The sequence below is a fragment of the Notolabrus celidotus genome, chromosome 16 (assembly GCF_009762535.1).
Source record: "Notolabrus celidotus isolate fNotCel1 chromosome 16, fNotCel1.pri, whole genome shotgun sequence".
Classification (NCBI taxonomy): Eukaryota; Metazoa; Chordata; class Actinopteri; order Labriformes; family Labridae; genus Notolabrus; species Notolabrus celidotus.
Genome location: NC_048287.1, coordinates 3,854,165 through 3,874,532, shown reverse-complemented (window position 1 = coordinate 3,874,532; position 20,368 = coordinate 3,854,165). Strand labels below are relative to the sequence as shown.

At 41.2% G+C, this 20,368-nt stretch overlaps 1 protein-coding gene across 4 annotated transcripts in view; it reads right to left on the bottom strand.

The window, feature by feature from the left end:
• arid1ab (AT rich interactive domain 1Ab (SWI-like)) overlaps nt 1-16,391 on the bottom strand; it is a 94,849-nt gene extending 78,458 nt beyond the window's left edge. The window contains exon 1 of one of the 4 annotated variants that reach the window (XM_034704401.1): nt 15,067-16,391. In XM_034704401.1, coding sequence (XP_034560292.1) covers nt 15,067-15,966 — 900 coding nt within the window. In that variant the 5' untranslated portion in view covers nt 15,967-16,391. The remainder of the gene's footprint in view (nt 1-15,066) is intronic. The other 3 variants (XM_034704403.1, XM_034704400.1, XM_034704402.1) reach the window with 3 other exon arrangements.
• Nucleotides 16,392-20,368: the final 3,977 nt, after the last annotated feature.

Here is a 20,368-nt window from a genome sequence, read left to right as displayed (position 1 = left end):
ACCATACGTCATGTAAATGAAGTCTGTGGTCTGACGCGGGCTCGCAGGAGGATATTACTATGCTAATCTGGAGCATTTTGGAAGGCAAATGTCAAAAGAAATGAATTACCTTTACATTCCTGCACGCCCTGATGCATGAGCCCAACGCTGACATTTGTCCAGAGAGCAACTTGTGTCTCGCTCAGAGTTCCTTTAATGTGCATCAATGTGCATATAGTTATGTGAGTTTATAGATTTCACTTTAAGGGGGCGAGAATTAACTTTAATTTCAGAAATATCACAAAACATGAGCTTAATACTCTACTTTTTAACATTTGGAGGCTTCACAGGTAACAAAAGTCAAACCAGTTCAAACCAATCTGTGAGAAATCAGCAGACAGGACCAGAGGGCTGCATGCTGAGCTGCAACAGGACCAGTCTACAGGTTAGTATGCTGTCTCCATTACCTGCAGAGGTCTCTTCCTCTCTAAAGCCAATCAACCTGGGTTATTAAAAGTTTTAAAAAATCATGTAAACATGTTTATTTCTGCTGTAAAGATCGTCTTTTTTGAATTGGTGTGTATGTGGCCAGCCTCAAGCGGATCTTCGATGAACTGCAGTTTTTAGCACTTCCGCATGGGACTCATATTTTTAGACCGGAGGTTGCCGCTTGCCTGGCATTCATTCAGTTTTCCTCAGGTCTGCATCACGCGGCAACCTCCAGTCTTAAAATATGAAGCCCATGTGGAAGTGTTATAAACTGCAGTTCATTCAGCGTCCACTTGAGGCTGACTGCAGAAACACCTGAAACCACATACACACCCATTCAAAGAAGACGATCTTAACAGCAGAAATAAACATGTTTACAGCCTGGTTCTAAAAACAGTTTAGGTCTGAAGAGCTCATTTCTCTATCTGCACACACTGTACAGGGATGGATTTATTTATAACTCGTTATATTTTTAAGATGTTAGACTTACGAGTTTTGCCCAAATAAGGGCACAGCTGACTTGATTGACAGGCAAGAACACTTTAGCTGTTCGCAAACAGGCTAAAAGGCCCGCCTCTTTACCTCACACTAGCTAGACAGTTTGGGGCGGCTGTGGATCAGTGGGTAGAGTCGGTCGTCTATCAATCTGAAGGTTGGCGGTTCGATCCCAGCAGTCACATGCCGAAGTGTCCTTGAGAAAGACACTGAACCCTGAATTGCTCCCTCTGTTGTTCAGAGGTGTGTGAATGTGAATGAATGAGATTAGCTACTAATGGTCCCTCACTGTAGCAGCCTCTACCATCAGTGAGTGAATGGGTATGAATGGGTGAATTTGACGAGTAGTGTAAAAGCGCTTTGAGTGGTCAGAAAGACTAGAAAAGCACTATATAAGTACAAGTCCATTTACCATTTTCAGCATTTCCAATATGACATGACCAGCTTTAAAACAGCGCTCAGAAACCGATGGGTGACGTCACAGATACTACATCCATTACAGTACAGTTTATGTTCTGTGTGCACGCAGATCATGTTTACAAATCGTCATATGGACGCAGATTATCTTTTTAAACACATAGGAAAGACATTTCTGTGTTTAATGGTTCCCTCTTGTCTTTAAAATGTTAGTTTGAAATTAAATGTAAAGTGTCAGGAGTAGAAAAGAAAGCAAGGAGGCCATGGCTAAGGTTTGATGGTCCAGCGTTCAGGCTAAAAGCTGCTGACAGGCAGTAGATCCATACATATTGGTTAAAAAGTGTCAAGTGGTTTTCATCACGTCGATAAATATTTCATTGTTGTTTTATCACGCTGTTGTTTTCTCCTCGACGGGATAAATCCGGACTCTTCAGGAGAATATCTCAGAGAGAAAAGTTAAAGTTTACAGCAGAAAGATTAAATGTTCTCCTGTCTGTCGCTGTGAGCGGGATGATGTTACTACACTACGACGGATGGCTGGTGACACAAGGAGTAAGAGCAGGTCAGAGAGGCTCCTGAGGCAGTGACACACATACACACACACACAAACACACACTCCCAACGACTACCAAGTAACTGCTGCACTTTATACACAAATACACACAGCTGTCAGGGGCAGACGAAGATCATTCACAAAACACCCACCCCCCCTTCCCCTGGGTATCACTGACACCGTTTCTCCCTCATACACACACAAACCATCCCCTCTCTCTCTCTCTCACACACACACAGTTGCCGGGAGGCAGCATGCTGTCCATGTGGCCTGTGGAGAATCATTACTCAGCAGTGCACGCTAAAGAGCTGAGAGTGAACTTCCTTTTTGAACGCCTGGGCTTCCTCTTCTCTCCGCGGCACCAACCCCCAACAAACAGCGCCCGAGCACAAGCTGGAAGTCATGCTGGATGTTTTCTTAGAAACGTTGTTTTCACTGAACAATCCACCGAATGTGAGGCCGGCTGTCAACCAAAAGGGCATCACTTTCTGTGGGTCCTAAAGTTCAGATCCATCTTCAAGCACAGACCAGGATCAGTCCACGTGTTATAATCTTTACAAGTGGATTACATTCATTAAACTAAGGTTGAATGTGTTGCTAATTCATGATGTGTTTATCTGTTGAAGCTAATGTTTTAGGTAAAGTCATCTTCAGGTCGTAGTTTGACACGAGAACTTTGTGTCACTTCAAAACTGCAACTATTCTGATAAGTGAGACCAGGCGAGACGCAGCAATTAACCGGTTTCACTATTAACCATGCATCAACATGTCACGCTTATTTCATCAAAAAGACTCCGTGCACAGTTAGTGTTCTGTCGTCATCAGCCTAACTAAGGCAGAGGGACCAACAAGCAGTGATGTTAAAGAAACAAAGGAAGTCTGCAATGATGGAGCATTTAAGGAACATGAAGAATGACCAGAGAGTTATAAGAGACGACGGATCACCGGTCTGCAAAACCTGAAGGGTCAAAAGCAACATACAGTCTCAGCAGATGTGTGTCTAACATGAGTCTGGTCCTGCTGGAGGTTTCTGCCTGTTAAAGGAAGTTGGTCCTTGCCACTGTAACTTGCTAAATGCTGCAAAGTGCTCTGCTCATGGTGGATTAAGATGAGATCAGACTGAGTCCTGTCTGGAAGAGGGGACTGGATCTGATCCTGTCTTGATGTTGGGTCTTTGTTAATAATAGAACATAGAGTGGTCTAGATCTGCTCTGTTTGGAAAGAGTCTGAGGAGAACATTTGTTGGGATTTGGCGCTATATAAATAAAGTTTGATTGATTGAAACATGAAGCAGCATCTGGAGGATCACAGGAATATAATGACCTGCAATTCAGTTATTGATAACACAGTGAGGGGAGTAATTTAAAGTCAAGAGGACGACTAAAGAGTATTTCTGATCAGATTTTGTAGTGTATCGTCTAATCACGGTGTTATTGCTGTTTCAAAGGGTAGATATAAAAAACTAATAATTCTAAAGGATGCTGTGAAATTATGAGTACTTAATAATCTTCATCATCCTGATTATTTCTCAAGCTAAAAACCATCAAAATCTCAAATCGCTGCATCCCTCGGGGGTATTTTCAGGTATTTGTCAACAAATGCTCCTTAACAAGTTACTTATTATTATTTCATTCAAGGTAGTTCTAGGATTAACTTTGATGCCTTCGGTGTTATCAATATATTCCGTTACTCACTTTTATTGGTTGATAGTTTTGCACCGGGTGACGTGTACATGGATGGGCAGGTAAGATAGGAGGGGCGGACACCGGGGAAGATGAATGTTTTTTTTACCGGGAGATTTGAAGGCAAAGACATTCCCTTTAGTTTGAGAGGAGCCTTTTTTGTGTTGTACAATAAACCACCAAAATACTGAATACTTGGCTGGACATGGGCTAACTTTGGACACCGTGTACTATCCACTCTACCCGTGCCCCGTGCTGTTTTTTTTCTTAGAGTTTTGTAAAGTTGACCAAGTCAAATAGCCACTACAACTAGTGGTGGGAATTGCTAAGATTTTATCAATGTCAATGCCATTGTTGATTCTGCTTATCAATCCAATTCCTTATCAATTCTCCTAACGATTCCTGAGTATTTTATTGAGGGGGAAAAAGTCGTTCTACACAGTCTCCACACCAAAAGGAACCTTTTTATTTTTCCAAAATGATATCTGCACAAGACTGAACATGAACATATTCAACTTGAACATACTGGACAATAGGTTGACCTCATTATTGACCGTGTGAGTCCGGATGTGGCCCCTCGAGCCTGGAGGGAGAGACTTTGAATTTGGAGAGGAAAAACGGTTTTCCTCCAGGGGTGATCACGGAGGTATTTTACCCGCTCTCTGTGCCTCATTTTCGGCCGCTTGAGTCCGGACATGGCCCCTCAACCTGAGGGAAAGCGCCCTGACTCTGAACGGGGAGAGGTAGGCGTCCCCGACACAAACATGTTCACATGGAACCCCTCTCCACTTCGGCATAACGCGAACACCAAGCTTTGAGGCCGAGTTGACAAATGCTTCAGCATATTTGAGGTATCTCTCAGAGTTCTGCGTCGCAGTGTGTGACGTCATGCAACATAGCGTGACGTGACATGACGTCATGCTGGGAAATGAATGGTTAAGAAGAATCAATAACGTTTGAGGTGTACAATTCCGATGGAATTGATCAATTGGTACCGGTTCTAAGTTGGATCCGGTTTTCGATTCCCACCCCTAACTCCAACAATAACAAACAGAGAAAAGGTGAGATCACTCAATCACAGAAGTAATCATTACTTGTGTTTACAGTGAAAACCCTGCTTCAGCCTGTCAGACACATGCTTTGTGATGAACTTTTAACATGTCCAGAATGATCTTTAACCCTGTTTCTAGAGTCACCAAACTGAAGTGACACACTTCACTCAGGCTGCACCAAATCAGAGCACAGCAGTCTGTTTGGAGCTTTAATTAGCTTTAAAGGGGAGCATAGAGGGACGTTTTCCTCCCTTCAATACTAGATGATTTCCATGTTTCTGTCGTGCTGGAGTTCTGACACAGTGAAGCTGCTGTGAATCTGTTTATTTGTACACCACTTTCCAATTTGCAAAGGGGCTTCCCTCGTATATCAGCCGCAGAGCCCTGCGTTTATTAGCAGCAGTCAATTTAACAGCCCTGCTTTGGTGTTTTCATTATGTCTTCAACTGTGGGACGACCTCCGCAAACAAAATATTTACAAAGTGTCTTCGATTATGATTTCATTCAAACTCAATTTGGGAAGTCAGTCTTGCAGAGCTGAGAGGGCATCCCCGATGGCTCGTTCCCACGTGTGAGGCGGAGGGAAACACCTGGCGTTAAAGCATCCAGAACAACCACGCTACAACTCAGAGTGTCGGTTTATGAGAGCCCATAATATGAGCTCTCACCCAACTGTCAATTAACACATTAATTCATCGTCAGCAGGTGGCCGATGCAGGTGAGCAGCCCACGTACAGAATCAACCATTGAAAGCATCACTGGTGTTTTATACAAAAAGTAAAAGGACCATCATGTCGCTGTCAATGAACGGAGAGAAGACACATTTAATAAACTCTAAAATCTACAGTGCTGTGTGGTAAATAACACAACACAGACGCTTCAATTTAATATAAACTATCAGGTTATAATAATTCAACTCTGAAAATAAAGATCCAACAACCAAATGTGTTTTATCCCAGGGGTTATCACAAGATCCTATCCAAAAAAGTTGTTCCTTTAAAACCTTTTTTTCTCTTCTGAATATCTAAAACTGTATATTTGATCCATTATTATAAAAATATAAATAAAGATATCAGTAAAAATGAATGCAAATCAGAACCTGTATATCGTATCGATGCTACAGACTAAAAAACATGGAGTTTACTAACATTCTGCTTTCAACATTTTTAAAATAACTATTAAATAAAATGATGGTATTTCAGTTTTAATGTCTGTTTTTGGATTGGCCTATGAGTGCTTGCCCATGGCTGTGAGCAATGTTTAACCAACCTAAGTAGCAGCGTGAGTCCCGAGTCTCTGGCACCGTTATTTTGGGGGTCCTGGGCTGAAAAGTTTGGGAACCCGTGTTACTTGATACCCTAACCACAGTATTTGGTGCCACCTGTGTGATAATCGTATCCCATGATACGTCAGGATAATGGTGTGTTTATGACGTTGTATATTACGGTGAAAATCATCAAATGTTTGGCACAGAACATTAAATCATAACGCCTTGCTGTTTTAGAGTGCGCCCCATGTACAGAGTCCCTGGTTCGACTCCCTGCTGCATGTCTCCTACTTCCTGTCTCTCGTTAGTTTCACTATCAATAAAAGGGAAAAACATCCAAATCAAAATCTTTGTTTTCTCACCCCCAGTTAGGGCTGGGCGATAATTCCATAACGATAATTAACATGATATCATTTTTCTCAAAATAAATATGATACATGTTAGATACAAATTTGATATATTTAAACCTGTAGTTACACCCCCAACTGGAAAGAGAGGGGGGGCGCTAATGTGCCTTGAACGCTGGTTGACATTACATTAGACAGAAGAAGAAGACGGCGTTGAACAGCCAATCATGTCTCAGGGTGAGAGGTAGGCGGGGCTTAAAGACGTTTGGAGCAGAATGTAAGTTTACACAGCTGAAACGAGCGACAGCGACACTGAAGAAAACTGAAAACCTAGCAGCTCAAAGCTGAGTCGTTAGTCTGACACTGAGTCGACTCTGTGTTAACTATTAACTTCATACACTTCATTAAATCTACTTTCAGGATGTGGGTAAAGGAAGAGCACAGAGAAAACTTCTGCTATGCATTTCAGACACGTTTAATGTCCACCGTGACCATAGGACAACTGAACACCGAACGACCGTGATGCATTCACTGCACTGTGGGAAATAGCATCACTCTGCCTGTAACCCTTAGTAATCTTAAAGGGGAGAGCACAACTCAAAACAATACTCTATAAACTGATACACAGAACACAATTTAATATATTCTTTGTTGTAAATTTAAATCAAATTATACAAATAATCTTAACCTGAGAAAAATAAGAATCAAACTAAAACTTCACAAAAATCTCATTTTACATTAAAGACCTGCTTCCTGTTAGCACCGTCACAAATGATGGATTCAAGAAGCTCATCAGAAAACTAAATCCAGACACAAACTAAGGAGCAAAAATCTGCCTTTAAATCTAAATGAAATAATGATTTGATATTTGTCGTGTTAATCATGGATAGACTGATTTGACATTGTATTGTGATAATATCATTTTCTATATCGCCCAGCTCTACACACAGTCAGCTCTTCGTCTGATCACAACGAGCGCTTGGTGGAGGACAGCCCAGGTTCCAAAAAAGGAAACCATCAGGTCATCTTTTACCCTTGTAAGAGCTCCGGTCCTCCAGGTACCGTGTCTGGGATTATATCCATTAAGATAATGTGTTCTCTGCACCTGCACCTCTGAAACAAAGAGTGAAAAACTCCTGCTCGAGTTTCAATGTAGTCTTATTCCTCCCAAACACAGACAGTTTGTCTTCTGCAAAACACAGAGTCTACTTTCTTTAATTGTGCTTCACGACCGAGACTTTCAATCACCTCCGAGGACACTGCTCTTAGACTGAGGAGATGTCCACTCTGAAAGCTCATGAGTCAGTATGAGAAACCTGAAAGCGTCAAGAGTTTGTAGTTGAAAAGAAATAAAAGCATAAGGTGTTAAAACATGAATTAAAAGCAGACTTCTCCTCCGCTTGTGTTTAAAGGTAAAACAGTTCTGTCACCATCGTAATCCAACACCTGAAGCAGGCTCTGCAGCCACAGCTCCACCAGGCAACAGACTTCTTACCCTGAGACTCTCAGATAAGACACCTTCTCACCGTGTGTACCTTTAATTTAACACCCAAAACATTTCACTTCTCTTTTTGTTTTCAAACAACAAACAACGATTCAACGCTGATGCACTTTTTAATGACCGGTACGTCTGAATCAATCAATCAATCAGACTTTATTTATAATGACATTGTAACACAAAGTGCTGTTCATAAAAACAACTTAAAATAGAATAAACTAAGAAAAAGATATTTTTAAAAAGACCCTAATCACTACGACCCTAAGAACACAATATATGCAACAATAATAAAAAAACAATAAAAAAAGAAGTTGCTGAACGAACTGAGGAAACGCTCTCATTATATCTTAATGAGGAAACACTGGAGGTAAAATAAGATGTTAAAACTCAACACAGGAAATTAAACTCACCAAAATAAAATATAATCATGTCTAAAATAATAACACACTAAAATATTAAACCATTAAAGAAAATAAGATGATATACTTAATAAATAAAATAAGTAAAATAGAATAAAAGTGACTAAAATTTGAACAAGATGATAAATAAATAAATAAAAATGAATGAAGCTGCACGACTGACTGTAAAAAACATCACACGTGCAATAGGAATGGGCAATGATATTTGAATATATGAATATTCAAATATTAGTTCACTTGGTAAAAATGGAAGAGTTACGTTCAAATATTTTCTCATGAAAGTAAAAGTACAATTTTTCATCGTTTTTACCGGTGCCTAACTGTAATACAGTATTCCCGCCAGACGGTGGCTACAGAGCGTCTTAAAGCTGTTTCCTAACCACGTTAAATAACAGAAGAAGAATGCTAACTGCATTATATAACAGAAGAAGAATGCTAACTGCATTCAATAACAGAAGAAGAATGCTAACTGCATTATATAACAGAAGAAGAATGCTAACTGCATTCAATAACAGAAGAGTGCTAACTGCATTAAATAACAGAAGAAGAATGCTAACTGCATTAAATAACAGAAGAAGAAGAATGCTAACTGCATTCAATAACAGAAGAAGAAGAGTGCTAACTGCATTAAATAACAGAAGAAGAATGCTAACTGCATTAAATAACTGAAGAAGAAGAATGCTAACTGCATTAAATAACAGAAGAAGAAGAATGCTAACTGCATTCAATAACAGAAGAAGAACGCTAACTGCATTCAATAACAGAAGAAGAAGAGTGCTAACTGCATTAAATAGCAGAAGTAGAAGAATGCTAACTGCATTAAATAACAGAAGAAGAAGAAGAATGCTAACTGCATTAAATAACAGAAGAAGAAGAATGCTAACTGCATTAAATAACAGAAGAAGAAGAATGCTAACTGCATTAAATAACAGAAGAAGAAGAATGCTAACTACATTAAATAACAGAAGAAGAAGAATGCTAACTGCATTAAATAGCAAAAGAAGAAGAAAACATAATCAACAGTCGCAGTGATTTTCTGTTTCTGGATCTCACACTACTACACACGTATTTCCAGAGACTGAGCATGGCTGTAAACTGTAAACACACGCCACGCCGTGGCGCGTCACAGAAACACCGACGTAAAGGTTGAGACAGACGCCGTCAGTGCCCGCTACTAGCAGCACCTCATCCTGCTGCTGGTTAACATGACTGCCAGACAAACCGGCCTTTAACTGGACAGATGTGTGTGTGTGTAATCGTGGAATAGATGCCAATGATTATTAGGGATGTAAAGGTATTGTAAATGTTGCAGTATTTCGGTTTAAAAAATTCTCACAATAATGCCGTGCCATACGACGGTATCAAACATGGACACTACTACCGCTAGTGTAGTTTTTTTCTGGCGCCATTGAGTGGGCTGGTCTGAGAAGCAAACATCATCTCCCATGATCCCCTGCGCAGTGCAGGAAGAGATGGTGGAAAAACTTAAACTAGTGGAAGCTCCTGCAGGTTTAAATCAGAAGTATGGACGCATTTTGGTTTTGCAGTAAACAAAAACGATCGAGGAGAAAACATGACGGACATGCAAAAAACTGTTTGCAGACACTGCCAGACCGCGATCGTCTACGAGTCGGGGAATACAAGTAATATGAGAAGACACTTGATGAATCATCCCCCTGCAGCAGTTTTCAGTGGTGGACAATGAGGGATTTAAAAGGTTGGTGAACGCGCTTGAGCCAAGGTACAAAATTCCAGTCAGTTTAAAGACACTCAACCAAAAGTTTTTTTTGATTTGCTTGTTACTTGAAACACTGGATGTGCCTGCACTGTTCTTTGCACTTGAAAATCCCTGTTGGTGGTAATAAATGTGATTAGAACATTTGAGTACTATGGCCTTAATACAGTGACAATATCGTACCGTGAGACTTTGATACCATTGCATCCCTAATGATTATCGAATAGTATTTTGGCTTGAAATGCCCATCCCTGACTTGTAATAGGACATCTTTATGTATGATAATACAACATGCCTCTACCTGACTTATATAGTCATCAAATGAAGTGATTGAAATAAGTCATGTGGAATAAATGAGGATATCTGGTTATCTTTAAAGACTCAGAAGTGTAGGATAGTTCCCTTCTTTACACACAAAGTTGGAGCATTAAAATACATTTCTGCAGCTTGACTAAACACTGACTGTAAAAAGATGTCTGTCTTGGTGCCCAAAAATGAGCTGAAGCTGTGAAAAGCTCCCCATCCACACTAAGTGAGATGCTGTCTATTCACCCGGTTCGCCAAAAGTTGAAGCTGCCCTTGGGTTCGACACTTCTCCGCACACAGAAAGTGACAGATTGAAACAAAAACGGGCGAAGCAGCATTCCAAAAACATAGACGTCTCTTATCACTTCCTGCAAATGATGATAAAGAATAACAGGATGGTTGTGATTGACGTAGAAAATCACACATTTGCAGCAGCTGATGTGGATTGTAGAATATCTGGACATTAGTGCTAAACGCTTTGATCTGAAACCTTCTCCCGACGTTGAAACAGAGCTATGGATGTGCCAAGTTGCTCTGTGAAGCAATTTACCCCGCTGTGATGCACCAAAGTGGCAATCAAAATGTGTGAAGGCTTGCACCTTAAACCGTCAAGCAACAGGTGGTGGAGGAATCGCTCCTTTGGATGAACAGTTTGTCCTTAATGGGCCGTCTATGGCTTCATCCAAACCAGGAACTCAAACACAATGCATCGACTTTCTTAAAACGCAAGGAGCAAACACTGCGTCCGAGATGCTTCATGCTAAATTTCACTGAACACACAAGCCAGGTTTGATCTGTGGAGGGAGTCTTTGACCGATACGTTGGTCTGCTGGATTTCAGGCTGGTGTTTGCTAAACACGGTGCATTAGTATCAGCACTTGTGTTTCCTGCACTGTGCCATCATCAAACTTCTTGAAACATGAAGCATTGGCTGGTTTCAAATGTGTCATTGTTAATATTGGTGGGCAGATCATGATTATCTATGTGTTGCATCCACTTCAGAGGGAAAAAAACATGTTTTCTGAATTAACATTACGAGAACGTTTGCGAGATATGGCGCCCCACCTGTCCTCTATTGGTCGCTCTCCTATATTTATAGTATTTGCATAATTGTGCCTTAAGTCACAGTGTAGTCAGTGTGAATGCACTTCAGATTACTTCTATATCATTTGATAACTTGTGGTGAACAAAGAAATACTGAAAAAATGCAAGAAAAAAAAGTTGAATGACAAAAGTGATCTAAAAATAGCACATTTTACCCATTATAGTAAAAAATAGACAAAAATAGCAGCTAAACTTTACATAAAACCTTGAAAATAGAAAATGTAATGAGTTTTCTGCCTTTCTTTGTTTCCAGATGACTCCTAAGTTTAGGGTTAGTGAACAGTTAATCATCAAAAGCATCAGTAGCATCACAGGAAACACAGACACATGCTCATATAGGTAGGGTCATTTTCTGCAGACCAGCTAAATGAAGCCACATTAAATCACTTTGAGGGACAGTGGGGGTCACGAGTCTTTGGCACCTATATTTAGGGTGCTGAAAAGTTTGGGAACCCCTGACATAGAACACCATTAATATATCACAAATGTTAATACTGTGCACTATAATGTCACTAAATCATGCAGCACAAACTATAACATCCAGTTAGATCAGAATGAGGTCTACGTCTGCAAATCTGCATGTGCAAAAATCAACAAGCTAATACCAAACATTAACGATATCATGTTATTTAGAGACGTGTGTGCCTCAAACCTCATAATAATGAGTTCAAATGAACAGTGAGGGCATGACTGCTCTTATAGGCCAAGGGTTCCCAAACTTTAAAGCCTGCGACCCCCAAAATTAAAGTCCCAAAGACTCACAACCCCGTACTTCATACTTCAATTAGCTCGTCTGCAGAAAATGAGCCTACCTACATGCACGTGTGTCTGTTTCCTGTGCTGTTATGTATTAGCCTGATGCTAACTGTTAACCCTGACCCTAGAAAACTAATGACGTTTTTTGTATTCAAAAATATGCTTTTTTAGATTACTTTAAAAAACGGTGACATTCTGGGAGGCATCTCGCAACCAAGCGGCAACCTCCGGTCTAAAAATACGAGTCCAATGCGGAAGTGTTAAAAACTGCAGTTCATCGAGGATCCACTTGAGGCTGGCTCTGGAAGTACCAGAAACCACATACACACCAATTCAAAGAAGACGATCTTTACAGCAGAAATAAACATGTTTACAGTCTGGTACAAAAGACGAGTGTAGACTGGATAGATCATCTCTTGATCAGCACACACTGTACTGGGGGTGAATATTTTTCTAACGCTGCAATTTCAAAGATATTGAGATTAAGGGTCTTCCATTATGAGAGGTACAGCTGACTTGATTGACAGGCAGGAACACTGCAGCTGTTGGCTAGGAGGCTCAAAGCCCGCCTCTTTACGTCACAATCGCTCCACAGCAGCAATATGGCTGCTGCAGACGATTGGTCTCAAAACAGCGCTTCAGAAACAGATGGGTGACATCACGGATACTACGTCTATATTTTATACAGTCTATGCTTGTGACCCACTGTGTGGACCCGACCCACACTTTGGGAACCCCTGCTTCAGGTGACTGAAATGAGTAGAAAGTTTGTTGTTAATTTAATAGAACAGCAGATTCTTTTAAAAATGTGTCTTTTAATCCAGAGATAAATATCTTGTTAAATCAGAAAAACATGCATTTTGTAGCTGAATGCACTTTGCGCCTGTATTATAAACTATTTATTTAAAAAAACATGTTTTTGTTGTTTTAAAAAGCATCCATATGCGAGCCGTAACAAAGTCAGATCAGTATATATATATATCAGTATTATAATATTTGTTTTCATTCCAGCTTAAATATTCAATTAATCCACAACCAAGTTAATAATCCAGGATGTTTTCACCTCTACATTCAGCTTCAGTATCGGTCTTTAGAATCATATATCAGTATTTCCTTAAAAACGTTGATCTTTAGGGATAAAGAGTAAAAAGGATCAACATGCCACGTTTCATTAAATTGACACATGCCTCAAAATGAAGCGTCTCTCACTGTGAATCCAGACCTATTACCTGAGGTGCATGACAATTACCTGTAGAGTGAAAACACAAACCATGTGGCTGTTATCACTGAGCGAGAGAGAGAGGGAGAGAGAGAGAGAGGTGCAGGTAAGCACTGTTGACATGGTTACTCTCTCTGCATGAGGAAGTAAATGAGGCTATTATGAACCTGCTGTAAAAAACACAGTGACACTAGGCTGACACCTTGGTTGCTTGTAAACACAACAGCAGCAGTAGCCAGTCCAACTCGCTCACGTGGCCACGAGACGATCTGGCACACGCGTCTCTGCAAGTCCTGATCTGGAAACAGTGGAAAGCACAGTCGTACAACGGGCTACAAGACCACACCTACTCTATCTGCTGTACCAGAGTCAGCTGGGCTCGAACGAGCTGTACCTTCAGAGTAGGAACAAAAAAACTTCAGGTGCGTGTGAGAGGACGGCTACTCTGAATGAGTGAGAGGATGCTGCTCGGCACATGTGAGGTGAAGGTTTGATCAGAGACGTGAAGGCAGTGGTGGAGCTGCATGTTTACAGGCAACATGCAAATTACTGCAGCGGGGAACATGATGTGTCCTCACTGGTTTCAGTGCATGAAGATATTCAGCTACACATCCAAATACTGTGAAATAATGTCCTTTTTCTTCAATTGAAGAGGATTTTAAGATAAAAGCATGATTGCATGAATTTAAAAAATATATTTATTTATAGGTAATATTGTTCTAATGTTCAAAAAGAGGAAAAAAGCATTAAAAGACTGTTTTGTGGACACAGCAGAGGATGTGTGCGGGCAGAGGGGGGCTGTTTTTCTGCAGCCTTTCCATTAGATGCAATTATAAATGGCCGAGAGCGGAGGGATGGGGAGCCAATCAGATCTCGGCTCGCATGTCAACCTAAGACCAACTGTCTCCTGGCTCTGACAGCAGGATTTTACCTCCATAATTCAAATCCCAAAGCAAAGGCAATCTGCACTTTGCCAACTCCAACCAGCGGGGCCGTGTTTACAAGGCGGCACATGCAGGAGAGGAACAGGGAGGAGGAGGAAGAGGAGGAGGAGGAGAGCCGAACCGAGCCACAATGAATGAAACCCCTCCGTCAGGATGAATCAATCACACTTTGATCCGAGTACACACTTAGAGGAGGTAATTGTTGCCATGCACTGGACTGTGAGACACATGTACACCTCTCTGTGCGTGCAGCATTTCCCCGACACACACACACACACACACACACACGTCTTTTCTTAATGATTATGCAAATACTGTCTAACGGGTACCGCTGTCATTTGCATCTTGTTTACAGCCCTGACAGCCTCTGACACAACTCTGATAGCGAGCTGCAGGTCCTCACACAAACCAGCACTTTCATCTACAGTGAGGCTGAAGAAGAAGAAGAAGCCTGCACATATCACCATATCTCCCTCTGCATGCACACACACACACACATGCACACACACTTTCTCCTGACAAACTCTTGCTCTACTTAGTCAAACTCTTGCCCTGCACCCAGCAGGGACACACACAGCTACCCAGCACTCACAAAGTAGTTCTGGAGCGAGTCTGCAGCCTGTTTCTGTGTCTTATACTCTTGCAGGGGGTGGTGTTGGGAGAAAGAGAGAGGCAGCCATTTTAGAGCTCTTGCTACATAGACAATGGCTGGTCCAATGCAATATGCAACTCTACAGAGCAGTTTGTGGACTACAGGCTGACTGTAACTCTGCAAAGTGTGTCAGTGCAGTGAGGGGAGTTTACCTGGTTTCTGTTGGGAGGTTGTCCAGTGTTTCCCGGGCTCATGGGAGGCGGATGGTGGCTCCTTTGTTGCCAACCCGGATGGACCCCACCATACTGACTGCTACCCATATCTCCTGGTCCCTTATTGGCCCCTTCCTGATTGTTATAGTCTCCTTGGGGGTAATTCGGGTAGCTCCTGGCAGAGCTGGGGGATGTCAGAAGCTGATTTAAAGTAGGCGTAGAGGTGGGTTGTTGGGTCCCCATGTTATACCTCTGATTATTGTAAGAGGCAGCCATAGCTGTGGTTCCTCCTGCTGGCTGCTGCTTGCCTGGCTGCCCCCCAGCCGCCGGAGGCTGGTTGTTACGCGGGGAATTCATGGCCCCGTACCCCTGGCCCTGATAAGGAGTCCTGCTCTGGAAAGGGCTGTAGTTGTTATAATGGTTTGGGTAGCCGTGTTCGTGTGAATTAGGGGGGTACGGGTCCATCATGCCCGGCCCCGATGCAGCTGCCATGCCAGGGCTTTGTTGTCCGCCATGTTGATGAAAAGGGGCCCGGCTGTAGTGCTGGTTGTAACCGTAAGGAGGAGGAGGAAAGGGGCCCTGGTGGTGGTGTCCCATCCCGGGATGGTTGTTCCCCTCGGGCCCGCCGGTCTCATTCTGATTACTATTATTATTAACCCGGGCCGGCAGATTCCCGTTCCCGTTCTTCAGATCAGGCTCCCCTCCTCCCCCAGTGTTCCCAGCATCGCTCCCGTCCTGCAGATCCTTCTGTCCAGGAGATCCGCCGTCAGGTCCCGGTTCCTTATTTTCATGCTGTTTCTCTCCCGGTACCGACTCCTCCTGGGGGTCCCGATCCGGCTTTTTGAGTTCGGATGGCGGGCTAGTGTTGAGAGTGGCGACGCTGGCAACCTGAGCGGCCATGATCTCCCTCTCTCTCTCTCCTCCACTCTTTCTCTGCCTCTCTCTCTCAGCACGGCGACTCACTCACAATCAAACTCTGAAAAACCATTGAATATAAATACAATTAAATGTAAAACAACGTACCCGCTGTCCCGGTTCATCCCCCCCTTTGCCCTCCGCCCGGACCGGTATCCGGTAATCCACCGCGACTCCGTTTAAAGTTAAAACAGAGAGGGGAAAGTTTGAAGAAGCAAAAATATATAAATACAGAGCGAGGGAAGTGAATTTCACCCACAGAAGAGTGTGTGTGAGTGTGTGTGTGTGTGTGTATGTGTGTGTGTTGGAGGGGGCTTCTGTTACAGAACGAGAGCGCGAGCTAGAAATCAACCAAACCAGCACGAGGCTCCGCGAGACACAGCCATCTTACCGACCTGTCGCGCGAAAACAAAAACCCGGACTGGATTCCACAGAGAAAACTGGATCCGGACTGAGCTGACTGTCTAATAACAACATTGTTTATACTCATGGACAGCCTTTATTACGGTGGCCCTGAAGGACAAAACACATTTACAAAAGATGAAACACTTTGACAAAGTTGGAGACAAATTTACATTTTGGAAAACATTTTTACATTTTAAAAAACAAAATGACATTAGCAAAACACTTTGACCAAGGCCAAAACTAATTTACATTTAAGGAAACAAATTTACAAAAGATGAAACACTTTTACAAAGTTGGAGACAAATTTACATTTTTGAAAATATTTTTATATTTTGGAAAACAAAATTACATCAGCAACACACTTTCACCAAGGCCAAAACTAATTTACATTTAAGGAAACAAATATACAATAGATGAAACACTTCTACAAAGTTGGAGACAAATTTACATTTTGGAAAACATTTTTACATTTTGGAAAACATTTTTACATTTCGGAAAACATTTTTACATTTCGGAAAACATTTTTACATTTTGGAAAACATTTTTACATTTCGGAAAACATTTTTACATTTAGGAAAACAAATTTACATCAGCAAAACATTTTTACATTTTGGAAAACATTTTTACATTTTGGAAAACATTTTTACATTTTGGAAAACATTTTTACATTTAGGAAAACAAATTTACATCAGCCAAAACAAATTTACATTTAAGGAAACAAATGTACAATAGATGAAACACTTTTACAAAATTGGAGACAATTTTACAAATGACAGAACACTTTTACCATTTCTGAAACAAATTAAAATTTCATTTTTACTGAAAGGGAATGTACCAAATACCCGAAGAGATCCGGGAGTGACAGGGTGAGGGGTCATCTAGTTTGCTTTGATGGAGAGAAACCAAACGGAGATGGACATGGTTTACATATTAGGACATCCTGGGGTCTCAGATAGAGGTGTCAGACCTCAGCTGAAAAAGCATCATGTCTCCGGAAAAGCTCCATCATATCTCCACAAAACCTTCATCATGTGTCAGAATCCAGATGAAACGGCCTCAGACCACATAGCCTCAGGCTAAACAGAGTCAAGCTAAAAGGAGTCAGACTTAACGGTAAAAGTGTTCCGTTGTTTGTAAAGTGGTCTCAACCTTTGTAAAAGTGTTTCATCTTTTGTAAATCTGTTTCCCTAAATGTAAATTTGTTTTGGCCTTAGTCAAAGTGTTTTGCTGATGTAATTTTGATTTATAAAATGTAAAAATGTTTTCAAAAATGTAAATTTGTCACCAACTTTGTAAAAGTGTTTCATCTTTTGTAAATTTGTTTCGTCCTTCAGGGCCACCATACTTTATAGAGGATCTAATGTGCATGAAAGTGAGCTCACACAGTTACAAGTATTGATTTAAACATAAAGTATTGGTGATTTTGAGACTGATTAATCACTGCAGAGCAATGAAAGCATTATGCTTACAGTTTGTTTTTTTCGATTAAAGGAATGACCAAGAAAAACTTATTTTAAAAATATCAGGATACACACTTCTAAATCTAAATTTCTGTTTCAACAAACCAGTACCTACTGCCTACTACATACTGCGTTTGAATTTAGTATAGTCTGACTGTTCTGTTGGATCTGGTCTGCAGGATGCTGGGCCAGACGTCACTGGATTTCCGGTTTCAGAAAGCGGAAGTAAACAACAACCAAGCTGATAGCTGATAAACTGCTTCTTTAGCTTCACTCATGATTTAAAAAGTTAGAAAGTGGTTTATATGGAATTTAGTGATTTTTACAGCATCTAAAAACTGAGTTCCACCGTCAAAAAGAATAAAAAAGAAAAAGGAGAACGCTGTGCATTGTGGGAAACAGTACGCGATGCAGGCTTATCCGATGCATACTATGAAGTTTTCCTGAATCAGTAGACATCTGGATAGTTTTGGCATACTGCAGATTTTGCTCTTGTTCACATACTACATACTGAATTTTGGCCAAATCAGTACGTACTGCTAGTATAGTAGGAGGTTTCGAAAACAGCCTCAGTGCTTTGGAATTGCAAGGAAGTGACATCGTGATATACTTCTGTGTCTAATGTATACACATGAGTTTAGTGTTTTATAAATCACTGTGTGTGTGTTGTTTTGCAAAAAGTGTGAGGCTGACATTTTGCTTATAGTGGTGCAGATCTGAGCCAATGTTTTGCTCCTTCAGCGTAAGGTTTTGATAATTGTGTCATACTTTTGATTTGAGTGTTTATGCAGTCGTAGAAAACTGTAAGAAGAAATACAGAAATTGGTTGAAACAGAAATTTAGATTTAAAATTGTGTATCCTGATATTTTTAAAATAGGCTTTTCTTAGTCACTCATTTAAGACCTTTGAGGCTGAATGCTTCATACATCTTATTAAAGCTTTGTGCAGTGGAATACAAAAGGATGCACCTCAGTTTCTATCTCTGGCCTTAACAACAACATTTTACTATTCGTGATAACACACAAAACTTCCATCTAACAGCATTGTGGCCATACTTTAACAGCATTAAAATGTCCTTTCCTTAACCATACTCCTGTGCCTTGAAGTCATCCGTAACTATTCAACCATCCCGATTACAAAAATCGCTTCATGCATGAGTTGTGTGCTCCTCTTTGTAACATTAATGTGTGCACTTTATCTTATTAGCTCGTTAAAGGACGGAAGCTAAATAAGCTTCTGCTGTTGGAGTGAGCGAATGTGTATGTGACTGTTTCTGTGCTGCACATGAGAGGAGAGAGTACAGCAGAGGAAAGCATGAAATCACAACCTGTACATGTCTGTGCAGTGGGTGTGCTTGTGTATGTGTGTGTGTGTGTGTGTGTGTGTGTGTGTCTGTGTGTGTGTGTGTGTGTGTGTGTCTGTGTGTGTGTAACAGTGTGTGTGTGTGTGTGTGAGTGTGTGTGTGAGTGTGAGAGAGAGAGGACAGAAAAGGAAGAAGGATGGGGGATGGACTGAGCCAGTCACAGAGCAGGAAGTAAGGATAGCCTACAAAAAGAGAAACAATGATGGTAGAAAAGTGACACTGAATGGGCCACACGATATTATCAGTTAAAAGTCAAATCTCGTTCAAACACACGAGAACGAGAAGAGATTTGGGGGAAGCATAAAGTCCCTGTATAGAACTAATAGGAACAGACACTCTCTCTCTCTCTCTCTCTCTCTCTCTCTCTCTCTCTCTCTCTCTCTCTCTCTCTCTCTCTCTCTCTCTCTCTCTCTCTCTCTCTCTCTCTCCCCCCCACCCCCTTTCTTCGTGCTCTCTGCCTGCCTGCCTCGCGCTCTCCTAGCAGCAGCAGCCTTTGTGCTGCCTTCAAGTTCCGTCGGAATTTCCAGTATCACAATCAGAGTCAGAAACGAAACACCTATGGACAAACTTACATGTACACCAGGCCTTATAAAACATTATAAATCTAATATTTCTTCTCAGTTCAGGGTGTGGAGTATTCATCAAAACACACAAATAACACGAGGCACACTGATGTAAGGTGAGAGGCAACACTTCATTGCCTCAGTAGGTGAACAGGGATATGATCTACTTCAGCAGCAAACAACAATGGAATATGAAAACATGTGCAGAAGACTGATTAAAGTATCACCATGTGGATTAATGGGGGTTCAGTGGAACAGAGGTGTAAACACACATGATATGTTCCAGAATAAGATAATACAAGTTCAACAAAATACAGGAAAGTGTTGAATATATTCCATATTTATACAAACATCATCATGTTTCTTGATACGCAAGGGATTGCATGGAAAGGCATACATAAAGTAGTGTTCACTTAATTCATGCAGAGATAGTGTGCTGTCTTGCTCCTCTGTTTGATTTATTTTCGTAAATCAACTTTAAAATGAAAGAAGAAAAAGGCTTCACCATGAGGGAACATATTCCAACACATATGAGGGATTAAAGTGTTCAATTTCAGAGCAGAAAGGACTTGAGTGCTGCGACAGTGTGCGTTCA